Consider the following 13,722-nt stretch of genomic DNA (forward strand, 5'->3'; position numbering starts at 1 on the left):
ATGGCCAAGAAAAATATCATGCAACTACAGTCTAGCTTGCCACCAATGATATACCCTTGATGGCAGACCACAGGTCTGAAATGCTTCCTGACATGTGGTGTAACCACAGCAGCTTCCAGCTCTAACCACAGCAGCTTCCAGCTCTTCTGTAAAACCAGAATGTCAATTGCCTTTGCAGGGCAAGACTTGCTGTTCCATCTGTGGAGCAGAGGCCAAGCATCTGGGGAGAAAGTCCACCCAAGTTTGCTACAAAGCCCAGCAGAGTTGTTGTGCGTGAAGGCCAAACAGGCAAATTCTCATGTAAAATAACAGGACGTCCTCAGCCTCAAGTAACTTGGTTTAAGGTATGATTTCCCCAAAAGCTTATGTTTTCCTTCTCTTTTGAAATTTTGTGACTTGAAAGGATGAAATGCACATTGAAGTCTTAAGTGTCAGTGTCCCCTTTGGGCATACACAAGATTTCCAAACGCATTTTTTTCTTTGTAAGGAGAGAGCTTCCAGGTAAAATTAGGTACTACACTGATTGGGCCATTTTTACTGAAACTGTCAGTATTTTAGAGAATTACAGTTACTTTCTTTGATTTGGGAGTGCAAATATATGACTGCTCTGGTGGCATCCTGCTCCCTTCCACCCTTCAAAAGAGTAATGCCTTATATATAGCAAACATTAAAAAACAGAACTCTTATCAATGCTTATATTTTGTCTTGATATCTCCAGGTCTGGGGAGTGGGGGAGGAAGAAACAAACAAAAAAAAAAATTCTCAGAAAACTTCTCAGAGAACAGGGAAATGCTTCCAAGTCATTGTGTGCTTTATTCCAGACCTACCCTTGTCTGTAACATAAGGATATCAGGGTACATCCCCAAACACAGGCAGCCTCTTGCAGTGGAAGTGCTCCCTGAGCTCTCCTTCAGCTGGGGGCTGTATCTGGAGGCTGCCTCTGCTTCCAGCTCTGTTCTGTGGGACCTGCTGGCTCTCTGGGACTCTGCAGTGCAGCTGCTCCACCACAGCCTGGTTCCTGCCCACCAGGCTCGCTCAGCTTTTCCAGCCATACAGCTCCATGCAAAACAGGATTTGGCACTCAGTTCTCTTTGTTCAGGGCTGTGTGGTAAATGGCAAGTAGGGAGTACCAATCCAGCAGTTTGGATCTACACTTCGGTACTTCTCCATACTTTTTTTTTTTGCAGTTTGCTGGAGGTTATATAAAATAATTTTCTCTTGATTGTTACCTTCTATATAATGGAAATGAACTTCCATATCTGCTGGACCACATCTGGCTACTGTAGAACCAATAGATTACCACATTCCTAACAGCATGGAAGCTTTATCAACAAGTAAAATAGCACTTTTCAGAACTAATTATTTAAGCCTGTTTGTAAATATCTGACTCTGCTTATTATTTTCTTTATAATTTTAAGTTGCAAGGAACAGAAGATTCTGTACCATCAGCAACCCCTAGATATGAACTAGCTTTTTAAAATTCCATTAGGACCTAAAGCACCCAGGTAGCAATAAGTTAATAGACTTCAAGAATGACAGTGTCTGTAAACACTGCAATGTTTCTCAAATGTTTACTGCCCAAGTAAAATAGTAGATTTGTAGGCTTTCCCTTCCTAAACTTAGGATGGGAGAAGCTGTGGTGTCTGAAGGCATTCATTCTTAATGGCTGATGCTGTAGCAAAAGCACTGATTTGCTCACAGATGAGGTATTGGTCAATTGCTTTGTAGAATTTAAAGGCAAGGATTGTCATTGTGATCATTTGTTTGTGTAACAGAGCACAGAACTACACACATTGCTTTTTGCCTCAAAACCATTTATTTGCATTTAACTCCAGTGTAGCTTTTGAGGGATAGAGAACTACTCTCCAGATTGGAAGCTTTTTGTTAAAAGTATTTGACTTCCTGGAACAAACACGAACATAAAACTGGTTTGAGCCTACATAAAATGAAAAAGATTTTTTTCAAGGAGTCTGTGTACAATAAACAGGGAAAGGCCAAAACCAAGCTGAGATGAGTAGGTGGCAAAATAGAGGAAAAAGGAAGCCTCCTGAAGATGTTAATAACAAAATTTTGGGCACAATTTTTCTTTTGTTTATACCATATGAGTATTATTCCTAGAAGGAATTTGGCTAAAGGATAGGAAAAAGGCAGTGTGACCTAATGTTTTACTAAAAAATTCTTGCTCCCCTTCTCTTGACAATAGCTACTGTCTCATGGTGCCTTGTGATGTTTGCAGGGTGATATTCAGTTACAGCAAAATGAGCGGTTCAACATGTATGAGAGAACAGGCATCCAGTTCTTGGAGGTGCAAAATGTTCAGCTTGCTGATTCAGGGATCTACACGTGCACGGTGGTGAACAGTGCTGGGAGGGCGTCTGTGTCTGCAGAGCTCACCGTGCAAGGTACAGCCAAGCGTTTGCACGAGGGAGAAAAGTTAAATGTAGAAAAGTTAAATATCTCTGTTAAAATGTCTCTGGTTGTGTTCTTGATATTTACATGAAACATTCACTTCTTCCAGTTATCTTCTTCTCTCTCTCTCTCTCTCCCCCTGTTTGTTAAATGATGCTGTGGTAGCTTGGAGCATGCTACAGCTGTAAAAATCGTGTTGGTTCAATGGGGAAAAAGGCAATCCAAGTGCTTTGTAACAGATTTCTTTAAAAACACCTTTTCAATTCTACTTTTACTTCTATGTTTTGAACACTGATTTGATCTTCAGCAAATGGAACCTAGCACTTGTCGTTATAATCAGTAATTAATTTTGTATTTGTTGAGTACTAGCACCAGATGCACATTTATACTAACTCCCTTATGGGAGGCAAAATTTTATCCGTATTTGTAGAACTAGGAAAGTGAAGTAAAAGAGCTTAATTCTAAATTATGAGAGAGAAAAAAAACCATCTTAATAAGATAAAAATTCAGTCTTCTCAATTCCCAATACAGCGTATTTCACTGCTAGTTAAGGAAACAAATATATTTGCATAAGTAAAAGGTTCTATTTCATACATGCATTTTCATATACAGCTCATTTTGCAGTTTGATGCTTCTTAGGGTGCCTGTTGCATCAGCCTCAAAATCATACAGCCTTCAGCAAGCACACTAAAGGGGAAGTTCATCAGTCAGTAGGTAAGCAGTCACTGGACCCAATTAAATAATTAAATCCACAGCTGCTGGCTTCAGCTGCAGTTGTGAGCTCAATGGGTTACATAGGCACCCAGCAGTAAGTTTTTTGTTGCAAGACTTTTAGTTTCACATCAATGCTGTCATTCTGTAAGGTATCAAGAATATAAATAACAAGTGGATGTACTTTTGGGATGCTCAGAACCACAGCTAACCTTTGTACAAATTAAAGCTGTACTTTTTATCTGTAAGTTCCTATCTGCTGAAGCCATTGTAGAAGCTTCTACAGTTTGCCTTTTCAACAGAGGTTGTACAAAAAGGCCTGTTTCTTTCAATAAGCCTTTTATCTAAACATAAAACTCGATTCCTAATTGCTCTCCCTGGAGTGGTGAGCTTTCTATTCTACAATGGCTACATCTGCCTCGAGAGATGGTGCAGAACTGGGGTCACAAAGCCAATTTTGGTACATGTTTGCTTCAGACGCTGACCACATCTCTGAATAATCCATTCTTTCTTGGATTAGTGCAGGTAAAAAGGGCACTCTTTTGCAGTGCTCTTACCTAACCTCAATATATAATACCTAATTCTTTCTTTAGCAATTAGATCAGGTTGCCAGAGTTGCTGCAAGATAGCAGACAATCAAGTGGCTCAGAAGTACTACATGTTCTTTCAAAGACATGTAAATCTCATATATAGATATTTTCCTCCAATAGCTCTATTTTTTCCCTCAGTGGAAGTGAAGAGGGAAGAAGAAATATTCTTTTAATAGACAGGGTTGCATGGTATTGTCTTGTCTGCAACCAGTAGTTATGAAGCTTCCTTTTCTGCATTTATCCAGTCTTTTCAGTTTTAGTTTCTATATTCTTCTTCCTGTTTGACAAGTTTATTGAAACGAGGTCAATGGGGTTTTTTCCCTCTCTCATCTCAACTTTTGTTTGTGTGTAAAGAGATTATTTTTGTCACTCTAAATGTCATGAAAGTCCAAGCATTTAGATGTGAATTTTTGCTTGCAAAACACAGTGGAGATGAGGATATTATCCATTATATGATTTTGACTTTTCCCTGAGGCAGACTCTGAAAGCATTTTTATGAAGTGCTTGTTGATGACTTGAAAAGTTTGTTATCTTGTAAATTAATTATTACATGTCATTCTACTGTAGTTTCTAGTCTCACAACTGGCAACAGCATAGGTGCAGCTTTGATCTGACCAGGACAAAACAAATTCCATCCTGAAATCTTACGTAGAGGGTAATGGAGAGATGTAGTTGGTATTTGACCTAGAATGGCATTTCTCTCCTCACAACTACTTATCTCGTGCTGCCCCCAAGAGAAACAAACACTGTCAAGGTTTTTGAGAATTCATGGAGGATTACAAATCAGGATTGTGGGTCAATATATGCTCAGTTTTATCAATGCAGCTGATGAGTTTGCACCTTGGCAAATCAATATAGCTCAGCCATGTCCCCAGATTTCCTGGTGGTATTACAAAGTGAAGAAATTGCAAAGTTTTTTGCATTAGCTTTTGAGTTATTCATGTTAATCATGATAAATTCTTGCTACACAGCAAATGGGTTGTTAAATGTTTACAGGTGGGTCCAGGTTTTGGGAGGTTTTACTCCTGTTGACTTGGTTCTGTGTTTTAGCCAGAGGACTGCTGCTGTTTCACTGTGAGCGTGCTCAGGTGTAGGACTGATCGATGGTTTGTCTTTCTCTACCTCTACAAACTCTGTGGAATTACCGTAAGATTTGATAAGCTGCTTCCCAGTTGGAATCTATTCCATACATCTCTCCCCCAACACAGAGCTCTTGAGGGTCCCTGAACCTTTAATTCTGCAGGGTTGTGAGAACATGATGCAGCAATGTCTCAAAATGGACCAAGACCTCTTTGTGTTTCAGCTGAGCTGCTTCCTGTTGTCTGTATCAATTTTAGGTGTGGTGATAGTCAATCTTGGCTTTAATGCATTGAGAATTTGAAGAGTAAAGCTTCTTAAGTATTTTTTTTTTGCTTAAAATCTTCCAAATTGTATAACTTACCTCTTTCTTCTTTTATATTTCAGGTCCAGATAAGACTGACTCATACACTCAGCCACCTTGGTATGTTTTTACTGGAGTACTTTCTCTAATTGCAGTGCACTCATTTTGGCATTTACTGCATGTGCTTTCTTCACAAAGTGATACAGTTTTGGGGGTTCAGTCTATATTTGGAAGTCAGAAAATGTTTGCTTGGAATAAGATTCTCTCTCCTGGGAGACTCATAGGAAATAGTTGGTGGAACTGGTGGCAACATTATGAAGTACAGAGTTCTGGTCTGGTTCAGAAAAGCAAAATTAAAAAAAACCCAAGCTATGTGACCAGAAATTGTATGCTATACCAGAGGCTCAAACTTCATTTTTGGAGTTATTGTTGAGTGCACCTTGTCAGTACTGAGCTGGTTGTTCTTTCATGTCAGACACTAAACATGGTATGGCCATGGTCTTTGCTGCTGTCTGCAAACACATACAAAAGTAGGGGTAAAGTAACAAGAAAGAAAAAAATAATATTTAGGCCTTTATCCGGATTTTTAAAATTAAATCATGATAATATTTTTAAATTATGTTAAAAAATTACTTTTCTTCATGAATGGAAAATGCAGGAATGAAAGTTTCAAGGCTGTCTGGGTAAGACACTTCGATGAAGACCAGTTGCTTTGTAGTCATTAAGATGTTTAAGCTGTTCTCACATGCCCTGGGTGAGATTCTAAATAGTATGCTCACACTGTCCTAACTGCAAAGTGGAATTGAAAATGCTGTGCTATTCTGTTTTTCAGATCTGTGTGATTTTTAGGAACATACTTGAAAGTAAGTTTAGTGTAAATGAAACTGTGCAGCATTGGAAGCAGAACTCCCCATGCATGTGGTTCTCTAGAGTAGTTCTGCATCCTCCATCATATACACACAAATACACACACACACAAATAGATGTTTTATGAAATTAAAAAGTCTTACAGTTGTAACTGCAAATCTCAAACAGCACATCAAACTCTGGCTGAAGAAAGTACCTCTGTAAATATCCCAAGTGTCCCTGAGAGAAGAAATTAATGGCACCAAGTGTAACAAAACAGAGCTGGGCTAGAAATTACTGCCCTTATTTCAGATGTGTTCCAGTTCTGCCTTGGAGTAATTCTGTGGAAGTGTGAGACACAGACACTCTACAGGTAACAGCCTAGGGATCAAGGCAGTCACCTTCATTGAAGGAGGCTTGGGTTCAAGTCCCCAGTTAGTCAGCTACTCTTGTGCTCCCAAAGTACTGAGCAGCAGATCAATCATAATTCTGAGAAACTCTTCCTAATAAATCCATAGCTGATATTGTTACATCCAGTCAATTTTTTTAAGGTGCTGACACCCCTTCTTCCTCCCTGAGACCTTTGGTCTAGTTTTCTCTCAGTCCTGTTTTGAAATTACCTGAATTACAAGACACCATAATAGGTAAAATGACTTCACCATTTCCATTTCCCTTTAGGGAAGTATTTTATGTGACATTTTGAGCTATTTTATACATGACCTCAATTTATTAAAGCATCAAGTAATATTACATCATGGTCATTCAGATCTCGTGTAATTGCTTCCCATCTAAAGCTGTGCATGCAAGGTTGATGTCTGACTCACAAAGCAGTGGAGTTATATCCAGAAATTCCTGAGTTGTCATAGTGTCTGAGCCCTGATTTCATCTTATGAAGCTTTTCACTTCACCTCTTTGACCCATCTTCTTAATCTGTGTGAAAAAATTTAAAGGTTAATCAGTTCACCTTCTTGCTGAGGGCTTATATATTTATGTCATTACTGATAATAATAATAATAATGAGTCTTTATACAGTGTCATGTATATCCAAACTTCTCATTTTCCTTCAGCATGCCATCAAAACCAGCCACACTTGCTGTTAAAGCTGTTGAAAATTCAGAATTCAAACAGGCAACCAGCAATGGGATTGCTAAAGAGATGAAATCCAGCAGCACAGAACTCATGGTTGAAACCAAAGACAGGGTGCCAGCAAAGAAAGAGTCCTTTTACATCACCAGAGAAGCCAAAGAAAGTAAGCAAGGACAGCACCAAGAAACCAGCACAGAACATAAAGAAGGAAAAATGGGACCTCAAGTCTTGCAGAAAACTTCAAGCACCATCACACTACAGTCTGTGAAACTGCAACCAGAACCAAAGGCAGAATCCCAGGCCCCTTCCATCAGACAGGGTGAAAACAGGAAAAGGGGTGTGCAGCTCCTGATGTCAGCTCAGCAAACTCCACCTACAGGGCACGTCAGTCCCAGGACTAGAGAAGCAGAAAACAGGTCTGGAGCTCAGGGGGCTGTAATGGAGGAGAAGAAGGAGCCCCTGGGAATTCCCCCTCAGTTTGAGATCCATCCACAGAGCCTGGAAGCATCAGAAGGCCAGGAGATTAAATTCAAGAGCAAAGGTAAAGGGATGAGAATTATTGGAGCCCCTGGGTTTGGTCAGAAAGGGGTTCCCTTTCTATGTGTAAAAGTGGAAAGCAATTCCTGCTTCTTTGAAAGTTGCTCTCCTCCTAAAGCCTTTTGGAAACAGATGCAGAATCCAATGCTGTTTCCACAACACTTAGTGAAATTTTCAATCCAACGTATCCCAGAGTGTCCATCTCCTCTCTCATCTGGGGAAACCCCAAGGCTGCTCCTTCTAGGAGGTAGTTTTAGACCCTCTTATATGAGGGTACAAGAGAGAAAATGAATAGCACGCTTTCCAGAACTGTAATTAGTGACACTGCCCTTGAGCCAAAAGAAATCAGAGGAGAAAATACAGTCAATTCATCTCCCTAGTGCCATCTATTTTTATGTCTCATATTTGGTCAGCATGATCTCAGTGCTTCCTAACAGCTGAAATGATAAAATAAGAATTAAAAGGGAGGTGTAGAGTTTGCTCCACAGAATATGAGTGGGTTTAAAACTCTTAGAAGAGTAATGAGAGTTGCATTTTGCTGAACCTGGGTAGTAGATTTGGAACACTTCTGTTTTTTGTTTTTTTTTTTTTTAATTGCAATTTGAGAAAATAATCTGGAAGCATTTTTCTTCTTTTTCTAAAATAAGAGTTACACTTCAAAGTGTTCAGATAAATGAGAAAGAAAATTGTGTTTTGCTTCTCTAGAGGCAAAAAAAAAAAAAAAGTCACAGAACACCATGGTAATTTATTTCATTTCTTGATGAGTCTTGCCCCATGAGTACAGAATATAATTTCTATCATAAGTCTAGAGCATTTGGAGATGCCAATGATCCTGGCACATTATGAACAGTTTATTTTTCAGGTATGTTACTAATAACATGAATTGTTTTCTGTCGGAGCATCTCACACACTTTGAAAGATTTAACTAATTCATGACCCTATTTGGTAGGGAAATACAGCCCCTGTCACAGATAAACAAGGAGCTCATCCAGTTTTTATTGAAGCCAGTGAATGCCTTTTTGTTTGGCTTGGGACCCAAAGCACAAACTCTTACATGCAAGGCAAGGTGTGTGCAGGGGAATCACGGTGGGACATCCCTAATGCACTGAAATAAGTGATCCAAGAAACTCCCATGAGAATCCTCCTGCAGATGGTGACCAGGGTTGCTTTCACTTCTCCCTGCCCATGCAGCCTCACCTCAGGCAGGGCCAGGACTGTACCAAGGTGACCTTTGAGTATCTCCAGAGCAGGGAAAGTCCACAGCATCTCTGGGCAACCTGTGCCAGTGCTGAGTAAAGAAGGATTTGTGTTTGGACAGAACCTTCTGTGTTTCAGTTTCATATCAAGTTTTTCTGTGACTTTTAGAAGAACAGTTTTCAGCCAGAAGTTTTTTTTATATATGGTTTTACATGTTACCAAGTATTTGTTATTTTAAGAGATGGACTGGCCAAGAAGTTTTAGAAGATCAGAAATATCAAACTTTCTGACAACAGTTTGTCCATTGCCTATTAAGTTTTATATAATTATGTATGTGTAAAGTGTACCTAATTTATACTAAAGTAAATAATACTAAATAAATATATACTAAGTAATACTAATTATGAATACCTATTCATAAAAATCCAAATGTCTGATTGTCCAGTTTCAGGGAAGCCAAAACCAGATGTGGAGTGGTTCAAAGAAGGCCGACCTATTAAAGCTGGAGATAATGTCCAAATATATGAGGAAGATGGAATACATTGCCTATGGATAAAGAAAGCCTGCTTGAAGGACAGTGGATCTTATAGCTGTTCAGCTGTCAACCTCAAAGGCCAGACTTCCACCAGCTGGTTGTTAACTGTCAGAAGTAAGTTCTTGTGAGCCCATCTGCACTTTGGAAACTATGGCTGGGCTTTTTTAAACTGGTGGTTAATACATAATTTTCATTTGACTTCTCAGCACAGGTTAATTCTGATTCTATCTCTGTGAATAAAGTGGTGTGTGATAGCTGGAAAGCCATTTTCTGCATCAGTTTCCCTTCTGACATATTGTGGGTTTTGTTGTTTGCACAGCTAAAACCATCTCAGTACGTGGTTTGCACATAGGGAAGCCTATTCTCTACTCAGGTTTCCTGTTAATGCTTGTATTTAATATAGTCTGTCAGTGGGTTTATTATTGTTCTGCATTTAGTTTCCCTGAAGTTGCTTAGCATTTATACACCCCAAATTTTAAATATTTTTTGAGTACAAACCAATTCTGTGCAGTAGAGGAAATAAGAAGAAAGGGGAAGGAATGAGAATTATGATTTGCTAAATTCAAGAACATGTCCTAGTGACAAATTATTTTAAGCTTGCCAGCAGTGTCTGGTTGAAATTTTTGTTGGGTCTAGCAAATCCTGTCCTCAGTTCTAATGTTGTCACCTGATTTTAAGTTTTGTTCTGGGTCAATATTCATGCAATTTTTCTCCATTTACTGTGCCTGAAGTTAAACCAGGATACCCAAGATCATTTCTTTCTGTCTCATGAGAGACCTATAAACTGCATCCTTAAGCCACACTGTTTCTCACTGGGAGAGGGACTGGGAGAAGAGAGACAAGAGAAGAGAATTATGCATCCTCTTCTTTGTGCTGAGCTCTCTGCTAATATGCTAGTGATGGGCTTCAGATGATGGATTCTGACATAGGAAATCACCACCTAAAACAGAGCTTGAAGCCCAGCAATGCCTGCCTAGGAGATGAGAGAAGAATCCCTTCTTTATACCAGTCTGCTGCTCAAAATTATTTCTAACCCCCCAATAAAACATTTCACCATGGTTAGCCCAGCCACGTAATCTAAGCATACTTGGAAAAAGGTTCTAAGTGGTAAAGCTAATTTCATCATTTTGAGTTAAAGGAATTGTTTTAATTTTTCTTTTCAAGGGCCTAAAGTTGAAGAGGTTGCTCCGTGCTTCTCCAGTGTCTTGAAAGGATGCACAGTGAGCGAAGGGCAAGATTTTGTGCTGCAGTGCTGCGTGGGAGGGGTCCCTGTGCCCCACATCACATGGCTTCTCAATGGTAAGGAATGCCCTGCTCGGCAGCACCTGCATGAACGCACTGACAGCCCACAGCTCGCTAAATCCCCCCGGTCCAGCCCGCTGGGCCGGCTGCGGACAGCCCGGACGGGAGCGCCGAGCGCACGGACGGCGCGGCGGGCAGGGCGCCGCTGCCGCGGGGCTGACAGCGGCCAGCGGGGGGCGCGCGTGGCACGGCTGTGCCAGCTGAGTGACCCGGGCCGTGTCACATCCCTGTGCCAGGTGAGTGACCCGGGCTGTGTCACACAGCTGTGCCAGCTGAGTGACCCGGGCTGTGTCACATCCCTGTGCCAGCTGAGTGACCCGGGCTGTGTCACACGGCTGTGCCAGCTGAGTGACCCGGGCAGTGTCACATCCCTGTGCCAGCTGAGTGACCCGGGCCGTGTCACATCCCAGTGCCAGCTGAGTGACCCGGGCTGTGTCACATCCCTGTGCCAGCTGAGTGACCCGGGCTGTGTCACATCCCAGTGCCAGCTGAGTGACCCGGGCCGTGTCACATCCCTGTGCCAGCTGAGTGACCCGGGCTGTGTCACACAGCTGTGCCAGCTGAGTGACCCGGGCAGTGTCACATCCCTGTGCCAGCTGAGTGACCCGGGCTGTGTCACATCCCTGTGCCAGCTGAGTGACCCGGGCTGTGTCACATCCCTGTGCCAGCTGAGTGACCCGGGCTGTGTCACACGGCTGTGCCAGGTGAGTGACCTGGGCTGTGTCACACAGCCCTTGCAGTGCTGTGACAAGGCTGTGCTGCTGCTGCCCTGTGCTGCCCCCCTGCCTTTGGCAGGAGCTTCTCCTCCAAGCATAGCAGGTTGGCATCATGATCCTGCAGAGGTAGTAAGCTCTTAGCCAAGTATCACAGAATCACAGAATATTCTGAGGTGGAAGGGAACCACAAGTCCAACTCTTACATGAATGGCCCATACAAATGTGCGACCTTGGCATTATTAGCACCATGATCAGACCAACTGAAAAAAAAAAATGCACAGTTCCAGCTGTACAATGCAAAAAACTTTAAGGTGGATACAGGAAAGCAAGTGGTCATTAATTTTTCAATATATGTGTTTACGCTTTTCAGTCTGAGTATTTCCCTCTTTAAGGTAGTAGGGAGGAGACCAATGCCTGATTCCACCCTTCCATCAGCTGGGTAGGTCCTAATAGTGTTAGTAGCTCTGTTCCCAAGATCTTGTGGTTTCTTCTCAACTAGAATATGTTCCTTGCCATTCTAGCATTTGCCTAAAGCTGACTAAAAAAAAAAAAAATTTTTCACTTTTATCAGACTATAATCTCCTACATGCACTGATTACACAGCTGAATAGTCAAGTTTCCTTAACTGCCTCCTAATATCAGAGTTAGACTCAAACATCAGTGTTTTGCTTTGATTCCAAATTATTTCAGTGATTCAGGCACTACATGCTTTGGCTAAGGACTTCTTCCATTAAAAGACAGAAACACTTTAAAACACTAGAAAAATTTATTCAGCTTAACTCTTGATCACCTCTTTTACTCCTGAAGTGCAATTGATTTTTTTTCAGACTGTCACAGGCTATCTTTCTTTATGTGTGTGTGTGTGGTTATAAACAAAGAGTGGCATACTTTGCCATAAAGATGTTTGCTCCAGGATTATTTTTAAATTAATTATTTGCACACGATCTCTGATTTCCTTTAGCTATTCAGAGTAAATGGGCTAACTGAAAAAGGTGGCAGGGCAAATGAACTATGACCTTGAGATTGGTATGTTCCCACAGCCTGGGCTGTTCCCCTTCCCAATAACTCCATGTCCAGAATAGAAAGGCCAGTGCTTTATTTACAACACAAAACATGTGAGTAAAGGTTCTGACACTCTCCCATTGGACATCATTTGTTTCTCTGTCTGAAGGCTATGCTGAAGTTCCTCCTTTGCAGATGTGTGTAGAATCTCTGTTTGGCTGTTCAAGAATTGTCCTGCAGCTCAGGAGCAACTCTGAGTCAGTCATTTCATGTCCATATTCCAAGGCACCCTTGCTCCTAGTGCTCCCTTAGACATTGATGTAGTTACATTCAGTTATCTTTGCATACAGAGCATCTTCCTGTCTCAGATGACTGACTCTGGGTTGATTTTCAAATGACTTACAGCTCATCAGGCACAGATATATGGTCTCCATTTACGTAGCCATGTTCTACTCGGAACACTTGTCTCCTGAAAAACAAAGCCTAGAGATAAATAAGCCACATGTTTCTGTGATGCACTGTGTCCCCCTGCCTTTTTTCAGGTTGTTCATTTTATACAGACCTTTCTTCTCACTGAATTCACATGTCTGCCCCTGTTAGGTGTAATCATGTTTACATTGAATCCAAGCTTCTAACTGCAGTTGGTTCAATATCAAAATGTAGGTGGGGTTTTTTGTTGGTTAGTTGGATTTCAAACCATTAAGGTTCTGTAAGTGAGAGTCAGTGCATTTACTCTGCTATTAAATCAAAAGACAGTGATGAGTCTGCATAACAGAAGCACAAGACACTCTCATAATAATAAAAATTAGACACATCATATATTACTCTGAAGACACAGGAACATGATTTTCATTCCAGGCTGCTGAAACATTTCACTATAGTTTAATGCTTTTCTGTCTTGTGTAGGATTGTGAGATGTAACTGTTTATATACCATTTTGATACAAACATGAAAGGATTATTAACAGTTGTTTAATGTTGAGAATTCCATGTACACTCCTAGGGTTATTATTTTACTTAAGGATCAAACTGGCTGTTGTGATATATCCACTTGAATGCAAACATTTCCTTCCTGTCTACCACCAAGCTAGGTACTATAAACTCCTCATATTTATATCCCTAATCAAATAAAGGAGAAAGTTGTGAAATATTACTCCAAGCAGACATAACAGTGCTTTTGGCAAAATGACATGGTAGATTCTCTCATCAACTGGCCACATGAAGAAAACAGTATATGCACAATATATAATCGGAGGCAGGCAGGCCAGTTCTGTTTCAAAAAAAGATGTGTTAGCATCTGCTCTCCCTGTCTGCAATATAAAGCTTTTTGTATTCACAACAGAACTTTACTAGGACAGAGGATAAAACAATATGCTGTGAGCAATCCCACTACTGTTCAAAATACAGTACT

At 40.9% G+C, this 13,722-nt stretch overlaps 1 protein-coding gene across 5 annotated transcripts in view; it reads left to right on the forward strand.

Annotated features, from left to right (window-relative positions):
• Positions 1-13,722, forward strand: part of MYLK (myosin light chain kinase) — a 195,598-nt gene that overhangs the window by 80,904 nt on the left and 100,972 nt on the right. For all 5 annotated transcript variants that reach the window (XM_021526062.4, XM_085584908.1, XM_085584907.1 and 2 more), the window contains 6 exons: positions 179-344; positions 2,237-2,402; positions 5,175-5,211; positions 7,005-7,564; positions 9,203-9,406; positions 10,457-10,591. In XM_021526062.4, coding sequence (XP_021381737.3) covers positions 179-344; positions 2,237-2,402; positions 5,175-5,211; positions 7,005-7,564; positions 9,203-9,406; positions 10,457-10,591 — 1,268 coding nt within the window. The remainder of the gene's footprint in view (positions 1-178; positions 345-2,236; positions 2,403-5,174; positions 5,212-7,004; positions 7,565-9,202; positions 9,407-10,456; positions 10,592-13,722) is intronic.

Source organism: Lonchura striata, chromosome 7 (assembly GCF_050655825.1).
Source record: "Lonchura striata isolate lonStrDom1 chromosome 7, ASM5065582v1, whole genome shotgun sequence".
NCBI lineage: Eukaryota > Metazoa > Chordata > Aves > Passeriformes > Estrildidae > Lonchura > Lonchura striata.